We start from the raw sequence: 19,594 nt of genomic DNA on the forward strand, positions 1-19,594 counted from the left end.
CAGCATCAGTTGGAGAGGGCAGATAACAAAAGGATGTTTTTAAAACGCCAATATTATGAGGAGGGGGAAACCACTGGACGGTTACTGGCAAGGATGGCGCAGGCTCAGAGGGAGAATAATTACATACACACTATTAAAGGGGAGGGGGGGAAGTTGGAGACGGATACAGGGCAGATTTTGAAAGTTTTTAAGCAGTTTTACTCGGATTTGTATGCCTCTAGGGCAGAGCACACACCTCAACAGCTGGAAGAGTATATAGGGGAGATAGAACTTCCCAGGTTGGGAGGGGAGGAGAGAGGGACATTGGAGGAGCCCATGTCTCTGGAGGAGCTCCAGGCAGCCATAGGGATACTAGCCAGTGAAAAGGCGCCGGGGCCGGATGGGCTTCCGGTGGAAGTTTTTAAGGAATATGGGGAGGAGCTCGCACCGCAGTTATTGGCCACTCTTTTAGATAGTTTTGATAGGGGGCGGCTTCCGGAAACAATGTACGAAGCAACTATAGTCGTTCTGCCTAAAGAGGGGAAGGATCCCCAGCTCCCGGGCTCCTATAGACCAGTTTCTCTATTGACTGCGGATATTAAAATCATGGCGAAAGTATTGGCGCTGCGACTAGCTAAGGTAGTGGCTGGGGTGGTACATGGAGATCAGGCCGGCTTTATGCCATCCAAATCGACGGCGGTGAATCTGAGACGGCTGTTCTTGAATTTACAAGTTCTGCCGGATAATCATGGGGGGAGAGCCATTCTGTCCTTAGACGCGGCTAAAGCATTCGATTGCGTGGAGTGGAAATATTTGTGGTCAGTTCTGGAGAAAATGGGATTTGGCTCTAATTATATAAAATGGGTAAAGTTGTTGTATGTAGCCCCGACAGCAAAGATAAGGGTGAATGGGGTGCTATCGGATCGGTTCGCGCTGGAGCGGGGAACGCGTCAGGGATGTCCATTATCTCCATTGTTGTTCGCGTTGGCGGTGGAACCCTTGGCGTGCGCAGTGAGACAACATGAACATATTCAGGGGTTGAGATATGGGGGGGTGGAGGAACGAATTGCATTATACGCAGACGATATGCTGTTATTCATGGCGGATACCGAGCGCACACTACCGTTAGTGATGGCCCTAATTAAGCGGTTTGGGAAATATTCAGGACTACTCATTAATTGGTCAAAATCGGCTCTAATGCTCATGGACCCGGGGGTTATCCAGACTGGGGAGGAGGAGGTGGAGATACCGGTGGTCACGGAGTTTAAGTATTTGGGGGTTAGGGTGACGGCGAAAGCACAGGATTATATGTCCCTTAATGTAATGCCACTGTTAACAACGATAAAAGCCAAAGTAGAGGCGTGGAATAAGTTACCGCTATCGGCTCTGGGTAGGACGAATCTGATTAAAATTATCCTTATGCCCCAGGTGCTGTATGTCCTATATAACTCCCCGGTATGGATCCCCAAATATTGGTTCAGGAGGTTGCATAACCTTTTTAGGGACCTAGTATGGAAGAAGGGGGTACCTAGGATTAAACTGGAGAAATTACAGCTGCCGAAAGAGGAGGGGGGCCTGGCTGTGCCCAATGCTTGGGTGTATTATTTAGCTGCCCAATGTCAGCATTTCTGGGGGTGGGAGCAGGAAGAGACATGGGGGTCCAGTGCGCGCATCCTATCATATCTGGGGGGGGGGGGGAGCACAGCTATAAACGGATGGCGAGTACCAGACCCACTCTGCTTCTCATACACAAGGTGTGGTGGCAGTGCAAGCAATTGCTGGGGATAGGAGAGTGCACTAAATATACACCACTCTGGAGGAATGCTTATCTGGGGGAATTGGGTAAATTGGAAGGGATGCAGGGGTGGGAGCAGCAAGGCATAATACGATTGAGTCAGTTGTACGAGGGAGGAATACTCAAATCCTTTCAGCAAATAAGGGAAGAGTTTCAGCTGGACTCCCGCATGTTCTATCAGTACCTGCAGATTCGGCACGCTGTGCAGACACAAGCGGTCAGTGTAGACATAACAATACATGCCGCGGGGGTGTTGGAGCATATTGCAAAAGCAGTAACGTCAAAAGGATTAATTTCATTGGTTTATCGCAGGTTATTGGTGGAACATCTGGGGGATCCTATGGCACCAGTGAAAGCTGTATGGGAGAGGGATGTGGGTCCTATTACAACAGACCACTGGGAGGCGGTATTGGCAGCAACATGTACTTTGTCCATTAATGTAGCACAACGAAGATCGCAGTTGTTTCTGATACATAGGGTGTATAGGACCCCGTGGGTGCTGAAACAAATGGGATTAAGAGCAGATGCCAAGTGCCCTAGGTGCCCGGAGGAAAAAGCAGACATCCTTCATATGTTCTGGACATGCGGGAGGTTGGGGATTCTGTGGACGGAAATATTGGAGCTAGTGGGGAGAGTGTTTGAGGTACAGATTCCATGGGATCCTGTGGTTATGCTGCTAGGGTATGTTGGAGATTTGGAGGGGGATAGGATGTCAGGGTTGGCAATCGCTAAAATACTATATCAAGTTAGGAAAGGAATAGCAAAGCACTGGCTGGATGCGGAGCCACCATCAAAACAAGAAATTATAGGGGCACTTAACTCACAGGTTCTGATGGAATATAGGATATACTCCAAGAGGGGGTCCAAGGTCAAGTTTGAAAAACAATGGGCTAGGTGGATTGATCAATCTGGGTATGCTTCTGCGGAGCTAATGACACTAAGGTCACACGTTCAGGTATAGGGCTACTGACGGGGGGGTACATACGGAGAGCAGGCGTAGGATGGGGAATGGAAAAGGGGAAGAGAAGGAGAGAGGATTGGAAAAGTGGTATCGAGAAGACCGGCTGGGGGGATACAAGGGGGAGTTGGGGGGAAGGGAATGTTTGGTTGGATATAAATAATTGGGTCTGTTGAAATTTGCTTATACACTGTATGAGAACGTACAATGACCTGTAATAATGTGAAGTTTGTTGAATAAAATTGAACTGATTAAAAAAAAAAAAAAAAAGATGCTTTAACATGTTCTTGTGGAGGTAAGTGGCCTCTGGTCTGGGTGGATGGGCACAAGAATATAGGTATCTTTTAAGTCTAGCTTGACCATACTCTTTTATTTTTTATTTTTTTTAAACATGTTTATTTATTACATTTTTTAATTTTCCAACTAAAGTGCATAGCTGGGATGGAGTTTGCCATAAAGGGGGAAGAACAAAATAAAATTAATCAAAATAGAAAAAAAAATTGCACTAGACCTGCTACTTACCTGATAGGCTAGGAACACAGAACCTAGCCAACCTAATGTCCAAAGAGGGACAGAACCAACATTTTCACACAGGGGTTGGCTTAGACGTATTTACTTGCTGCTGTTCAGTTCTGTCATAGATGGGGTTGCAAGCAGCACCCGAGGATAAGTAATCTGCAGCCAAGGTCGATAAGGAATGGAAGTTTTCCATGTTGAAGTTGATGGAAATGCATGGTAAAATTGCAACCCATAAGATATCGTAACAGCCAAAACACTGCTGTGAATACTTTCTAAGAAGGTTTGCATGACTTCCATTGGTACATAATTGCAGAATTAATGTTTCTTTTCAGGTATCCGTTGTGAATGAGCTGAAAACTTGGTGTTTGGTAAAAATCCAAAACCTTGAGTTGAAACTTTCTGGAGATTCCAGGCTATCCAAGACAAAGCCGTCGCCTTCAACATGCGATTCAACAGATCACCCCATATCAGATAGTCCAAACAGCAGCAAAGAATGCAACAGTGCAGACACATCTGTCCTTCCACAGTCCTCCATCCAACACTCGTATGCCACCACGCAGAGCAGCTTATCTGATGAACCTGCCAGCGAGCAATTACTTCCCTCAGAGGAAAACTGCATAAGGCAACAGATTCCTCCTACTCAAGAAATCATGGTGTGTGCATGTAAGTCAGCCAGAATATTAATTTGATGATGCAAGTAATTAAAAAGGGAAATGACTAAATTATATATAGTGTTGAGACGGAACAGTGCAAAGGGGAAAATCTGCTTAGTGGAGTTATAAATAAAAATGTTAGGAAAACTATGAATATATAATTGTAATAATATAATATACAGTGTGCATTGCTAAATAGCAAACAGTGAGCACAACAATAGCACCTTTTCTAAATATTCCTACTCCCTAGAGGTACACACAAACAAGTGTCCAGCATTGTATTAAATGCATCACTGTAGCAGTCCGTCTATTATCTAGCGAGAGATAAAACATAGAAGGCAGGTTAGAGAACATAAAGAGCTGCCTTTTCTATTGCATGGATGAATCTAGTTACAAGTAATGTTTTTTTTTCCTCAGTACATTATCAAATGGACCAGTTTCATAAACCCATACTTATGGTTTGATTGGAATGACATGGTTAGTACAAAACAGCAAAGTCCTTGAAGGAAACAGCACTCACCAGTTGTGTAAAAAGTGGTGTCTGTGGTAGATAGCGCTAGTCTTTTACAATGCTGTAATCATTGTATGTGCTGTGATAGACTGTCTGGAAGACTACCAGGCCCAGCATTCTGCTTTGCCAATACAAATTAGTGCGCTGGAAGGACTGAGCATGGTCTTCAGGAAACACTTGACAGGCATCATATTGCACAGCCATGCGTGGAAACCCTTAGAAATAGATGTAGTTTTAGACATTAATATGTAATATGAATCAGGGAACACAATTCATGCATTTATATATTTTATAATGCTAGCGTAGAAAAGGCCATTGCTCTATTTGCACTGACACTACTGGGTATATAGCATTTCAGTGTTCTCTTCTTTCCTGTTGTGGTGCTTTGAGGTTCGTGTTTGCAGGTCTATCCTTCCCTGATGTCTGGCTGCTCCCCAAGCACTACCCCTAAAGAGCCATCGTTCCCATATCATGCACTGGTGAGGTTGAACAAGTTTGCATGGATCTGCCCATTATTGTAAAATGAGGAATGATTTCCTTGCGGTGGCATTTGTGATGTAAAGCGATGGCATGCACATACCTTAGGTTTTATGAAGGCCATGCTGTACATGACACTATCTTAGTAGAGGGTGTTTTATTTTCTTTCATCCCACCACAATTTTACCTTACTAGTTATTCAGCAGTTAAGGATATAAAAAAACAAAACTTCTCAATGAAATTGTTTTATAACATTTTATTTACGTTTATGTTACTATTTTTAGTAAAGATCAGAATAGACCAAAGGAAGGTGGAGAGGGAGACACTGTAAGGCCGGGTTCACATGGGACAGAAATGCTGCAGATTACAGTCCCAGCTATGTGAATAAGATTTGAATAAATCTCATCCACACGCTGCTGAATATTTTCTGCACGGAACTCTGCAGTTTTTTAAATCCGCTACATGTTCATTCTGTTTGTGCTGTTCAGAGTGGAGTTTAGCCTTTCTCAATGTACAAGGGGTGAAATCTGCAGTGAATCACGTCAAGATTTTGATGTGGATTCGCTGCTGAAAAATCTCCAACAAATCAAAAAAACAAAAACTGTTTGTGATCCTGGCTTAAGTACTTTAATGTTTTTTTTTACTATATACAGTAAAGCTGTAAGTGACATATAATTTAGGCTAAATTCACACGAGCGTATCAGATTCACTCACGTGAAAAACGCGCGTGAATCTGGTCCGTGTGTGTTGCTTTATTGCATCCGTGCTTTGCGAGTGGCATGCGTTATTCACGCACTCGCAAAGCACATCTTTTTTTTTTTTAAATTATTACTTTCAATTAAATTTGATCTGTAAATCACGCACAGCACATGGATGTGAAAAACGCACCAATATAGGACATGCAGTGGGTTTTACGCAACGGACACTCGCTGCGTGAAAACTCCTGCATGTGTGAACGGCCCCATTGAAATCAATGGGTCCGTGTTCTGCGCGTGATTTCCCTGCACAGCACACGGATGTTGTTCACGTTCGTCTGAATGAGCCCTTACAGGGTTAATTCAGAATAATGCTGAAAAGACAAATAAAATTCTAATTTTGAACCTTCCAGTTATAAAAATTCCAGCAAAAGCAATAATATAACGGACAAGATGTAAATACAAAGATTTATGCTGATAAGTGTATTGTGCGGGAAATGTAGTAAAACACTTTTTCCATTTCAGCATGTCTGGTAATCTTATTTAAAAACTTAACTGTTTTATCTTTCCTCAATAGCCATAGAGCAGCCATCTATACCTGTTTTGCCACCCGCTGTAAGACCTAAAGAAAAAACAAGCTCCGCATCTTCCTTCAGGCATCAGCCAGGCCTGTCTACCTCCAGCCTTCCTAACCCAAAAATGAGACAAACTAAAATCCATCCCAGCATCAAGTTCTTGTCAGATGGCAAGAAAGCAGACAAACAGACTATAAACCTCATGGACAGAGGGACACAGACAAAAAAATGTGCGAAAACTGCTCAGCTGAGACAGAGAGCACTCCTTCCTGGACATCAAAATCAGGGTTGTAGTACAACTAGCGAGCAGACTGGTCCACAGGTTAGAGATGCATCTCAAGCACTGGAAATCACTCAATACTTCTTTGAGGCCGTGTCTACTCAGATGGAAAGATGGTATGAGAGAAAAATTGAGGAAGCCAAGTCCCAGGCAAACCAGAGAGCACATGAAGATAAAATAGCCTTACAACAACATATAAGGAGCTTAGAAGAGGAGCTTATGAAGTTAAGGACTAAATTACATAAGGAAAGCTAACAACAAAGCTTCTGTAGAAAAGAACCGTTTCATGGACCATCACCAAACTCAGTGTTCAATGGAAATATTCCAAGCCCTTGTGTATGAACTAACATGGCCGCCGATAAAAAAAATCCCCACATTAAAGAGGAAAAATACACGGCATGCAGCAATATTGAATGTGGATTTGTGAAATGCATGGCGTTACCATCTGGTATATATTCTTCCCATTTCTGTCAATAGATTTGTTTTACATTCAGTACGGCTGTCCTGTGCCATAGGATCACTATTTACTTTGCTGTACATTTGCTGCTCTAATATAGTAGACAAGTGCATGTACCACGCTGCAGTTTCCACCTGCCATTCCATCTTATCCTGACAGCAAGTGTATGGTGTCACGTGACTGCGAGAGAAAATTGTGATTGTGTTAGAAATGTTATAGCAGCAGGACGCTTTAATCATAGGTAATAATAGGAGTTTCATTGCGTGGCTTTTTGGTCATCTTGTAGCCTCATCCTGAGACCAGCATTTTAAAATTGTAAATCCTGCATTTGTATTTGCCTAGCATGGATAAGTCCCTAAATACACCCACATTTTTAGCATAAATTGGTTTTGTTTTTGTTGGATCTGCTTCTAGCTAAAGTGACAAAGACATCTGAATATACCAACAGAAATGATGTCTTGCACAGCACCCGTGTAACATCAGCACTAGGAACTGCCGCAAATAGCATTTCTGGAGTGCACTGGATGGCGGATTCATCAGCATGAACTTTCTTACTCAACTGAATAGTAAAGTCAATACAATATATAAAAATGGAGCCAATTGTATCTTTGTTTTAACTCTTTAACACCCAATCTATTGCCAAAATAAGAAACCTTTCTATTAACTGTATGGTAGCTTCCATTGGCCAACATGTTTGAGAAATGTCACTACATTTTACAATAGCATTTTTTAAATTGTTACTGTTTTCTATAAAGCACTGGTGTCAAACCTGCAGAATTATGGGAGCCAAGCTCAAGATAAGAGGTAGGCATACACACATATATCCTGAGGCTTTATTCCCATGGGCATATTATTGATCCACGTGAATGCCATATATTATGCACCAAAAAATGGATTGAAATAAGAAAGGTTTTCCTGATTTCCCATGATGGAAACCAATCCTCTTTTTTTCCACAAAAAATATTGCATTAACATGGAGCCATATAATGGCTGTGAACAAAGGATGTATGGACCACAAATACCTGCATTGTGCGCCTTTGCTTACACCTTGCTTAACCTGAGACTCGCCAGACATCATGAAATGGTCACACTAAGACCTCATTCACACTTGCATATTTGATCAGTACTTACCATTTATGGATGCAAAAAAGAGTAGTATAAATATTTAGATTAATTTTTCTCTGTGTTTAGAATCCATTCCTGGTTTTATCTCTAAAAAAAGAATGCAAAATGATGATCAAATACACAAGTGAGAATGAGGCCTTACTCCCGATACTCACAGTAAGGGTATGTTCACACACTGAGTGAAAAACGTCTGAAAATACGAAGCTGTTTTCAAGGGAAAACAGCTCCTGATTTTCAGAAGTTTTTTAAGCCACTCGCGATTTTTGCAGCGTTTTGTACGGTCGTTTTTGGAGCTGTTTTCAATAGAGTCTATGAAAAACGGCTCCAAAAACGGCCCAAGAAGTGTCCTGTACTTTTTTTTCGTGGCTGTTTTTTTACGCGGCCGTTTTGAAAAACGGTCGCGTAAAAAAACGGACCATCGGAATAGAATGACGTTTTTCCCATTGCAATCAAATGGGCACATGTTTGGAGGCGTTCGGCCAAAAATAGCCCGTGTGAACATACCATAACAAACAACAGCTTCTGTGTCCTCTCTAATTGAGCCTTGTTCCACAAAGGTGGCAACCAGGTTGGGCGGTTTATTCTAGCTAATGAAAGTGTTTTTACAAATATATTTCTATAAATTGATATGTCATTATTTGTTACATATTCATGGGTTGTCAAATATAGAATTACACTCCAATATCACAGTGTACATGACATAAAAGAACCCCAACAACCAAAACTTTTATGGATTACTAAAGTAAAATCTTTACCATGGACACATATTAATCAGTATTTATTGAAACCATTCAGGAACTTCATATTTTTGAATTATCTGTATAAAGTGTCACTGCTTGTGTCAGTCTTATGGTTGTATTGTCACGCATTTAGGATTTCCCTAGATGGAAAACTGATTTTTTTCAAATTGCTGATAGATATACCTGGTAAAAGTTCAAACAGTGTTAGTATGGAGAACCTCTTATTATAATTGTCATAGCAGTGTACTTCCACAGTACGTCCTGAGACAAATCCACCTTACCTTTGTAGTTCTCCTATAGGACATTATGCCAAATGTCAGTTTATTGTGGCTTACTCTAGATAGCACTGCAGTTAAGTCTAATCTTAACAAGCCCCACTGAATGAACTCAAGTATGACATCAACTTGAGTACTAAAACTGTGGCAAAATATGTGCTTGTTATAAATAAAGACTTAAATACTTGGTTACATTTTTATGGTAAATTGTATCTGCACAGCAACTAATGATGAAATATATATTTATAAGGTTTAGGGCTTTGAGAAAGGTCCTCGACTCTAAATATACGGCTAATGCACAAAGAGGTGAGAAGTATTTTGGTTTAAACATATGCAAGGCCAAGAGACAATTGCAACGCAGAATATTTCTTTTAGAAACTCCTTAAATATTTTAAATTCTAGACAGCAGCTAAACAATACACGGGTGAGAATGTATGATTTACCACTTTAACAGCAGTAGAACATTGCGCTTTTAGGAGTCTGGCTAAAGGTCCTGGCAAAACAACGAGAAGCTTTTTTCCTCTATATTGTTGTTCTGTTTTGGCATTTCCCTACCCATCCCACTGTGCACCTACCCTGTTCTGTCATCCAGTTGTCTCCTTAAAGGTTAGTTAGTCTAGGTAATATACAGTCCTGATGTAGGGAATACAGGAGTGTCCTTACCCATGGGCGACAGTTTAGGAGAGCTGTCAGCGAGTGATCCCTGTACAAGCCTGGTTATTCGAGCATTGGCGCTGCTGCTGCGGTTGATTATAAGCCTCCATGCTGGTCAGATCACGGTCACAAGTAAAGTGCAGCCAGCTAGCACTGTACAGTGTTCTTGTCAGCATGACTACCAGGTCAGTGTGTTACTGTGGGGTTTCAGCACATGCAAACTAAACAGGAATTCTCACTGTATAGTGTACATGCGCAGGATCCCGTTATTATAGCAATAATCAACATTTTACAAAAACTTTAGTGGTGGTGCTTCTGTTCAGCGCTCTCCCAGGTAGCAGAATCTTTTGTTGGCTAAGGTATGTTTAGGTTGTTTGCTCAGGGCAGTCACCTGCTGCTCCCCAGGCTGTTCAAGTTTCTCAGGTTCGTGAGCAATTCTTCATCTATGACTCCCAGAAGAAAGGGTCCATAAATTCAGTTCAGATGTTTCTTATCCTGTTGTTTATTCGCTCAGTGAGAATCCAAGAGGCCATAGGAGTGTTGGTCTTATGACAGAGGCCCTTAGGGTCAGGACAGGTGGATGTCTGTTTCCCAATCCACCAAGGCAGATCTCAAGTGGTGGCTTTAAGTAGACAAGGCTTGAAGATTCTTGTCCAGTCCTGGCAAGTCATCCTGACAACAGCCACATCCAGTTCAAGCTGGGGAGCCCATTTGGGGAAATGAATGGGTCCAGTGCAGCTGGTCTCTGGAGTAGGTGCAGTTCACATCCAACCTGAGGGAGATGCATGCAATTAGCCTCGACCTTCATTTTTTTAGCATTCTTTGAAACCAAACAGTCCTTAATTGGTCAGACAACATGACGTCTGTTTTTTTAAAAAAACAGTGTAGAACCGGTTTTCTCAACTTTTGAGAGAGTGTCATCACATGATAGGTCGAAAATATATTTCAAGATTTTTGGGGTTTTCACATTCGAGGAGTGTCAAATGTTAAGGCAGACTTGGTCAGCAGGAATTTTCTGAACCCAGGGGAATAAAGCTTGAAATCAGAATTTCTCATTTATTTTATTGAGGGACACATCACTATGGGTGTAGGCCCTTACCACTAGGAAACTGACACTAGGTAGGAAGGATTTCTGGCTCCACCAAGGCAAGTCATACCCCCCTTCAAAGACAATGTTTAAATCAGTATTTAGCCTAGTATCCGTAGGAGTCAGACCTGATTCTTAGGTCTGCTGCTATTTTTTTTAATGTTAGTTCCATTTATTTATTTTCCTTCCTTTAGCTGCAGGTTGGATGTTAGCCTGGTCTCCAGCCTAGTCAACTCCCTGCGGGTGCTGGAAAACCAGGTGTTTGCCTTCAATGAATTTCTCTAACCGCCGGTCACCTAACAATATATTCTGTATCCGCAGGTGGAGTGCCATAATGCCACTATCAGTGCAAAATTACCTAAGAGGTGACCATTCAAGAGTCCAAAGGTGCATAATGAAATCCCTTCCCGCCTGTTGTGTTTTATTTAGTGTTCTCAGCGTTGCCGCTGCGATACACAATTCGGCGGCAATACAGAGACAGCAGCGTACGCTGTGTTTAGGCAAACAGACAGCCTGCCTGTTAGCAGTGAAAACTACTGGTTCGTGCAGTTGTAAGGATTGCTGTCTGTTTCAGAGTATTGGCTGTGAGTGCCGCGACGTCATGGGCACTCAGCAACACACTGGTCTCAAGTGTCGCCACTACGTCCGTTCCCTCCAGCTGTCTGGAGCGGACTTCAATTCGGCAAGATTAGTTAATTATTATTCATGGCTCCAATCTTGCCCTGTGTAGTCTGTAATCTTTCCCTACTGTCAGGGTCGGTATGTCCCGACGTACGTTTCACTGAACTGAGTCAGCTTCTCCCGGGGGCGGGAGCATTTTGTTTCTGGTGCTTGTTATAGGCCAGAATTTGGCTGACATTAATTATGGCCAATCAGCATAGGGGTGACTTGTTACACTGTTTCCTTTGTTAACAAAGCTATGATGTATGTCTTTGTTACAAGTGGCAACCTATCACCACTACATACAAAAGTATCTTCAGCAATTTTAGATGGATTGGTTGGATTCTTAACCATTTATTGGTTTATTTGAGCACACAAGGCGAATTAGACACATTTTTCATTAAGTTGATATCTATTCTTCTCCTTTATATTGATGATTTGGTCAGGAAGTTATATGGAATTGTCAAATAAATTATAATATTTCTTATTTTTAGTTATTTTGTTTTATACTATATTTTTATATTTTTTTGTGTTTTGTGAAATTTTGTTGTTTTTATATTTCTCATTAATTCTTTTTGTGTTGTTTTAATGATTTTTATATTTATTATTATTTTTATTTTTCTTATTTTTTTATTTTATATATTTAATACATTCCATATAATTAACCCTTTATGTTAAATACAGTATTCAGATTACCAGTTGTGATAATTCTACACAGAAAACATATATTCACATATTATGTGGTTCATACACTGTTAAGAAATTTAAAATGGAATTAAACATCATTGCTGTAAGCTATTATTCCATATAGTTTAATATAGAGTATTTACGTATCTATATAGATATCATTGCCACATACGTGTCAATCCCGTGATTATTATATCCTTAATATTCTTGAGGTTTGGACCTCTACAATATTTTTTAATCATTTACGTATAGGTAGCCATATTGTGAATATTCCTTAAAATCGTGGCACATTGTTGTGCACGACCGTGATTGTTCTCCATATTGTTTTACCTTTTTCTCAAGTTTTTTAGTGGACATCTTATGATATTGTGTTGTTAACTAGACTTGTAACATGTTTTAGCACATCATGTGGCATTATTTATGTACACAAATTGGAAACATGGTAGGAAAAATGATTGTGAACTTATCACATCCTTAGAGGAAGCAGCCAAAATTAAAGGATTCGTTTAATCCATTTGGGCTCACAGAGTTCATTTTAAAGATCCACTTGCTCTCCTCTTTCAGCAATATGGAATCCACATCCCCACCTCTGATTCCCGTGGTGAGGTGGCAAATGGCCCAACCTGATAGTTCTTTGAGGTTGAGATTATGACAGTATTTGAAATGTCTAGCGACTGGTGTAGGTTGAAACAGTTTATTTTGTTTTTTAGTCTCCATTTCCAATTTGTCATAATTTCTTATACTTCCAATATGTTCTCTAATTCTAGTTTTGAGATCTCTCTTAGTCTTACCCACATAGTGTAAATTACATGTACACCTTAGGACGTATATCACCCCCTTGGTAGCACAGGTGATGTGTTCTTGAATTTTGTAATATTCACCCGTTCCATTTTTGAAGCCCTGCTTTTTTTCAAGAATCTTACAAGCTGTACATAGGCCACATGGAAAGAACCCTGGGTATTTTTGTTGTTTCTTTTTTATACAATCCCTCGAAAAATGACTTTTAACAATATGTTGTTCTATAGTGTTGGTTTTTCTATATCCTGAGGAGATTGTTGTGCTCAAATATTGTTGGAGATCTTCGTCCAGTAATAAGATCTGCCAGTGTTTTGCCATGATGTTGTGCATTTCATGCCACTTTTCATGCAGTGTGGTGATAAACCTCACTGTATTTTCACTTTTCAATTTTGCCTTCGTAACCAGCAATGTGTCCCTATCTGTCCTGAGAGCAATATTGTAAGCCTGTTTTATCTGGTGTCCAGAATAATGTCTATCCTTGAGTCGTTTTTTCAGATCTATTGCTCCTTTCTTAAAATTTTCGAAGGTAGAGCAATTTCTCCTTAATCTGAGGAATTCCCCTTTGGGGACTCCTCTAATTGTTCTCTTGAGGTGAGCACTGTTTGCATCTAGCAGGCTGTTAGTAGCTGTCTCTTTCCGATACAAGTTCGTAATAATATCATGGTTGTGATCAATACCAATTTTGATATCTAGGAATGTGACCTCCTGCTTGCTATAGTTTAGAGTCAGTTTGAGGTTCAGTTCATTGGTATTAAGTTCCTCAATGAAGTTATGAAGTTCGCCCTCCGAGCCCCGCCAGATGAACACGATATCATCAATATATCTTCGCCATATCGAGATCTTCTCTATATACATCTGGAAGGGCTCGCCAAAAACAATTTCCTCTTCCCACCATCCAAGGAACAGATTCGCAAAGGTAGGTGCACAGGTTGTCCCCATCGCCGTTCCCTGGATTTGTAGAAAGAAGCGCGAATCAAACAAGAAGTAATTCCTACTTAGAATAAATTTCAATATCTTATTGGCAAAGATCCTCCTCTTGGGATTATAATCTTGTTCACGACCCAGAAAGAAGTCCACAGCTTTGCAGCCCAGGTCATGTCTGATGTTCGTATAAAGGCTCTCCACATCCAGGGTTAAAAGGATTTCTCCCTCCTCCAAGTTAGCATTATTAAGCTCTTGGAGTATTTGCATTGTATCCCTGGTGTATGAGGGTAATTTATATACAAATTTTCTTAGTTCCAAATCTAGCCATTGACTGCATCTCTTAGTTAGACATCCTTGGCCAGACACGATGGGTCTGCCAGGTGGTTGATCCACATTTTTATGTATTTTTGGTAGCATATAAAAAGTTGCCACCTTAGGGTGCCCAACTGAGAGATACTTGGCCTCACTTTCAGAAATGCTGCTTCCTCTAAGGATGTGATAAGTTCACAATCATTTTTCCTACCATGTTTCCAATTTGTGTACATAAATAATGCCACATGATGTGCTAAAACATGTTACAAGTCTAGTTAACAACACAATATCATAAGATGTCCACTAAAAAACTTGAGAAAAAGGTAAAACAATATGGAGAACAATCACGGTCGTGCACAACAATGTGCCACGATTTTAAGGAATATTCACAATATGGCTACCTATACGTAAATGATTAAAAAATATTGTAGAGGTCCAAACCTCAAGAATATTAAGGATATAATAATCACGGGATTGACACGTATGTGGCAATGATATCTATATAGATACGTAAATACTCTATATTAAACTATATGGAATAATAGCTTACAGCAATGATGTTTAATTCCATTTTAAATTTCTTAACAGTGTATGAACCACATAATATGTGAATATATGTTTTCTGTGTAGAATTATCACAACTGGTAATCTGAATACTGTATTTAACATAAAGGGTTAATTATATGGAATGTATTAAATATATAAAATAAAAAAATAAAAAAAATAAAAATAATAATAAATATAAAAATCATTAAAACAACACAAAAAGAATTAATGAGAAATATAAAAACAACAAAATTTCACAAAACACAAAAAAAATATAAAAATATAGTATATAACAAAATAACTAAAAATAAGAAATATTATAATTTATTTGACAATTCCATATAACTTCCTGACAAAATCATCAATATAAAGGAGAAGAATAGATATCAACTTAATGAAAAATGTGTCTAATTCGCCTTGTGTGCTCAAATAAACCAATAAATGGTTAAGAATCCAACCAATCCATCTAAAATTGCTGAAGATACTTTTGTATGTAGTGGTGATAGGTTGCCACTTGTAACAAAGACATACATCATAGCTTTGTTAACAAAGGAAACAGTGTAACAAGTCACCCCTATGCTGATTGGCCATAATTAATGTCAGTCAAATTCTGGCCTATAACAAGCACCAGAAACAAAATGCTCCCGCCCCCGGAAGAAGCTGACTCAGTTCAGTGAAACGTACGTCGGGACATACCGACCCTGACAGTAGGGAAAGATTACAGACTACACAGGGCAAGATTGGAGCCATGAATAATAATTAACTAATCCTGCCGAATTCAAGTCCGCTCCAGACAGCTGGAGGGAACGGACGTAGTGGCGACACTTGAGACCAGTGTGTTGCTGAGTGCCCATGACGTCGCGGCACTCACAGCCAATACTCTGAAACAGACAGCAATCCTTACAACTGCACGAACCAGTAGTTTTCACTGCTAACAGGCAGGCTGTCTGTTTGCCTAAACACAGCGTACGCTGCTGTCTCTGTATTGCCGCCGAATTGTGTATCGCAGCGGCAACGCTGAGAACACTAAATAAAACACAACAGGCAGTTTGTCTCTCTGCATTGCCGCATAATTAAGAACCGCAGCGGCAACGCTGAGAACACAAAACGCACTCGGTGACCAGCCTGCTGCTCACTGAGATAGATTGCTTTCTGTCCGCGTTGCTGGCCGAGCTGCTGCTTGAGCCAGGAATGGAACAGCAACGCTGGTAACAGATCAAATACAACACAATCTGAAGACTAATTAACTGTTCATTGACACAAAAATTTTAATCCTTTTGCGCTGCTACTCACCAAAAGTTTGGAGCGGCAACGCTTAAAAGGTAGTCAATGATCAGGCAGTTGCTCATAGAGTTTGAACAGAACCTCCTGTAGTGTGCATATGCAAGGTATCTTACAGATACAAAAATAACCCTTGCAGCACCACCTCGTTTATTTCCACCTGAGTAGTAGGGCCAACAAGCTCCCTACCCAGTGGAATTTGTTTAAAGCTGTAATCACACTGTGCAATAATTTAATCAAAATACCACACAATGTGGCAATAAAGGGGACATTGCATAGTATAATCCTTCTCCTACTACACTAGTCGGTATCAATAAAAAATTGAAGGCGACATTGTCCACCATGCTCTACCTTTCCTCCTCTCTCCCTATACCTACATTTTTCATGATTTAATAGGTGGTGTACACCAGAGCATGGAGGGATAAATTTAACAACTTATAATATAAATTGGAGGTCTACTCTACCAATTTCAGAATATACATTCCAAACGCCGGCTTTTCAGGGGTGGTCTTTTCCCCTCTATCTTAACACTCCCCATCCTAGGACCAGCACCGTCTTATAGCGCTGCTGGTCAGAACAGGTCCATCTTAGTGGCTTAAGCAGTCTTCTCTACAGTCCAACATTTTCCTCTCTCAAGAGACATGAAGGTCTGGGACAGAGCACCAGGGGGTACTGGTAGGCACCCATAGGGCTGTTCATCTGTTTTTTTCCTAGGGGGTCATGTCCTCATCTCAGGAGGATTCTGCCAGGCAGCAGGCACAGGCGGCCCTGGTTACTCACTTTAATTGTGGCAGGTTTAATAAGTAATTTACATGCAGCCAGTCTACCCTATTCTGCCAGCAGTGTCTGCGACCAGGACCTCCCGGGCATGCTTCCCCACCTTAGGATGAGGCACTCCCTAAATTGGCCAAGTCCTTTGCTTAGGTGTTAGGTGACATGGTCCTTGAAGCACATTCCTGCCAAGACAGTAGCCCCAAAGTCCGACAGGGATACTATATCTCATAAGAGTTGCAGAATTAGCAAGGACAGGTCCCGCTCCTCTTTGAGTTACCTGCCAGGAACCCAGCTTCCAACCAGGATCGGTTGTCCCATGCGTCCTCCAATTCGGAACTGGAGCAAGATTCATAATTGGTGCCCACTATGCAGTCGTTGATACACGCTGTCTGAGACACCTTTCAAGTGAAAGATGAGCCAATCACCTCTTCGCCAGACGAAGCACCCTTACAGCGCCTACGACATAAAGGACTGCTTTCCAAATCATAGCAAGTTTGAGTTGAATTTGTGCATGTAGTGAAAACATCTTAACAGTCGTCTGTCTGTTTCCAAGAGCTTTTAACACTCTTTTTTTCCCGAAATAATTGATTTCAAAATGGTTATTCCATTTTGTCCTTCGGCAGCACACACCAAATGGTCAACACACTCTTTTTTCCTACTAGGACAGAAGAAAACACAATTAATCAATTAACATGCTGGCAGCTCCATAAAACACCCACAGAGACTACAACAAACCAAGTTTTATTTTCTTCTCCCTAGGAAAAAGTTTGTTGATCCTATCTCTTCTGGCATACCTGGGGCTCAGCCGTTCCCTGTCTTGAGCACAAGTGGTAAGTCCAAGTGCGCAAGCACGGGATCCCCGTTGGTATCGCGGGACCTGGTAAGCTTAAAAGTTTGGCTGCAGTGTGTTTCTGTGCACTCTGCCGGGCAACAGCTTCTGTTATTGGCACAAGGTATGTGTTTTTTCTCAAGGCAGCTGTGGCTGTCTATGAGCTTAGGTGGCATGTGTTTATATTTACCTGGTATATTTATCATTTCTGCAGATCTCCAGTCATAGAGAATCAGGCAAAAGGAAGCATAAGAATAAACATAGGATGTGTATGCAGTGCGGTCAGACCCTGCAGGATAATCCTACTTCTGATGTGTATCACAGTTGTGACCCCCCTGCTGAGGACTCTGGATTCAGGGCTGAAGCTCAAGAGTTTTTTGGATGGTTCAAAACTCAGCTTACTGAAGCCTTTCAAGAGGTCAAATCCTCTCATAAAGGTGCCAAGAATTGTAAAGTTTCTAGATGTCATTCCCCGTCAGTGTCATCAAACTCGGATGTACAGGTGCTGTCAGAAGGAGAGATTACCTCTGATTCAGATAACTCTGATACAGGGTTGCCAGAGGATTATTATCTCCTCCATAAGGAGAAAGCAGACATATTGACTAAGGCAGTGAAAAAAAACTGTCGAAGTCGATAAAAATTAAAGATGGACTTCCTGAAAAAAAAGCACTTTATTATTTTCCTAAAAAAACACATAGGTTTCTACCTGACCAACCACTGCTTAATGAATTTATGCAGAGGAACTGATCAAAACCAGATAAAAACTCCTCTACATTGATTTACACAGCAGTGATGTGCAGCCACATACACAGAGATTAACGTTAATCAAGTGTCCTGATTATGAATACTCATGATCATCCAGCCTGGACATCATGTGTATTCAGAATCCTGACACTTCCGACTCTTTTCTTTGATATTTCTAGCAAGGGAAACGAAATCTCGCGAGATTACGGAGGTAAACGAGATTTCGTTTTACTTGCTGGAAATCTCACAGAAAAGATTCAGAAGTGTCTTGATAATGAATACACATGATCATCCAGCCTGGACGTCATGTGTGTTCAGAATCCTGACACTTCTGAATCTTTTCTGTGAGATTTCCAGCAAGTGAAACGAAATCTCGTTTACCTCCGTAATCTCGCGAGACTGGTCACTGATTGGTCAGCATCATACACGTAAACACGCCCAGTTAAAAACACAATACAAGCCCAGTTGGACATAACGAAAAAAAAACGCTCAGTTGTCCATTTCAAACCTCATTTGCATATATATAAAATAGCTCATAACTTGGCCAAAAATTAACGTTTTTAAAAAACAAAACGTTACTGTTATCTACATTGCAGCGCCGATCACATGCATTAGGAGATAGGAATTTGAGAATCTGGTGACAGAGCCTCTTTAAGGAATGGTCAGGTGACATTCCCTCCAAGTCTCATTTTTGCGACTTACCTATTCAGGCAGGAAGCCTGTCTGGACCTCAGCAGAATAAAATTTTGGAGTCACTGAGCGAGAATAAAGGGGTGTTTTACCCTCAAACTCCGAAGAAGCCCAGGTTCACGCCCTTTCAGAGGTAATGCAAAAGGTCCAAGAGAAATAGGAATTTTAGGCAGTAGGATAAACAATGACGTTTTAAGCTCAGGACGGAATCAACGTCAACCTCATACAGAAAGAAGCCCTTTCCAGGGGGTCCCAAAGAATCTAATTTGTGACTCCAATCTTCCGAATCCCAGGGTAGGGGCTAGGTTTGCTCAGTTCTCCTGCCCCTTGCTCAAAACTACATCAGACTCCTGGGTTCAGTCCTTGATAACGAGAGGGTACTCTCTAGAGCTGTCCCAGTCTCCTCCAAACATGTTTTTCGTCAACCAATAAAATCCTCGTATTCTAAAAAACATAGACAAATTCATATCCAAGGGGGCTCTAGAAAGAGTTCCTTATAACCAGCAAAAGTCAGGCATCTACACCAGAGTTTTTGCGGTGCCAAAAAAAGTAGGGCTGTAATGACAGGG

General features: G+C 41.0%; 1 protein-coding gene across 6 annotated transcripts in view; it reads left to right on the forward strand.

Moving 5' to 3' along the window:
* ANKRD6 (ankyrin repeat domain 6) overlaps positions 1-9,231 on the forward strand; it is a 198,245-nt gene extending 189,014 nt beyond the window's left edge. For 2 of the 6 annotated variants that reach the window (XM_075862144.1, XM_075862145.1), the window contains exons 15-16: positions 3,584-3,914; positions 6,165-9,231. In XM_075862144.1, the coding sequence (XP_075718259.1) occupies positions 3,584-3,914; positions 6,165-6,697 (864 nt within the window). In that variant the 3' untranslated portion in view covers positions 6,698-9,231. Of the gene's footprint in view, positions 1-3,583; positions 3,915-4,321; positions 4,382-4,805; positions 4,895-6,164 lie in introns of all 6 variants that reach the window. The other 4 variants (XM_075862148.1, XM_075862147.1, XM_075862146.1 and 1 more) reach the window with 4 other exon arrangements.
* The last annotated feature ends 10,363 nt before the right edge of the window (positions 9,232-19,594 follow it).

The sequence above is a fragment of the Rhinoderma darwinii genome, chromosome 4, assembly GCF_050947455.1.
Source record: "Rhinoderma darwinii isolate aRhiDar2 chromosome 4, aRhiDar2.hap1, whole genome shotgun sequence".
Lineage (NCBI taxonomy): Eukaryota > Metazoa > Chordata > Amphibia > Anura > Rhinodermatidae > Rhinoderma > Rhinoderma darwinii.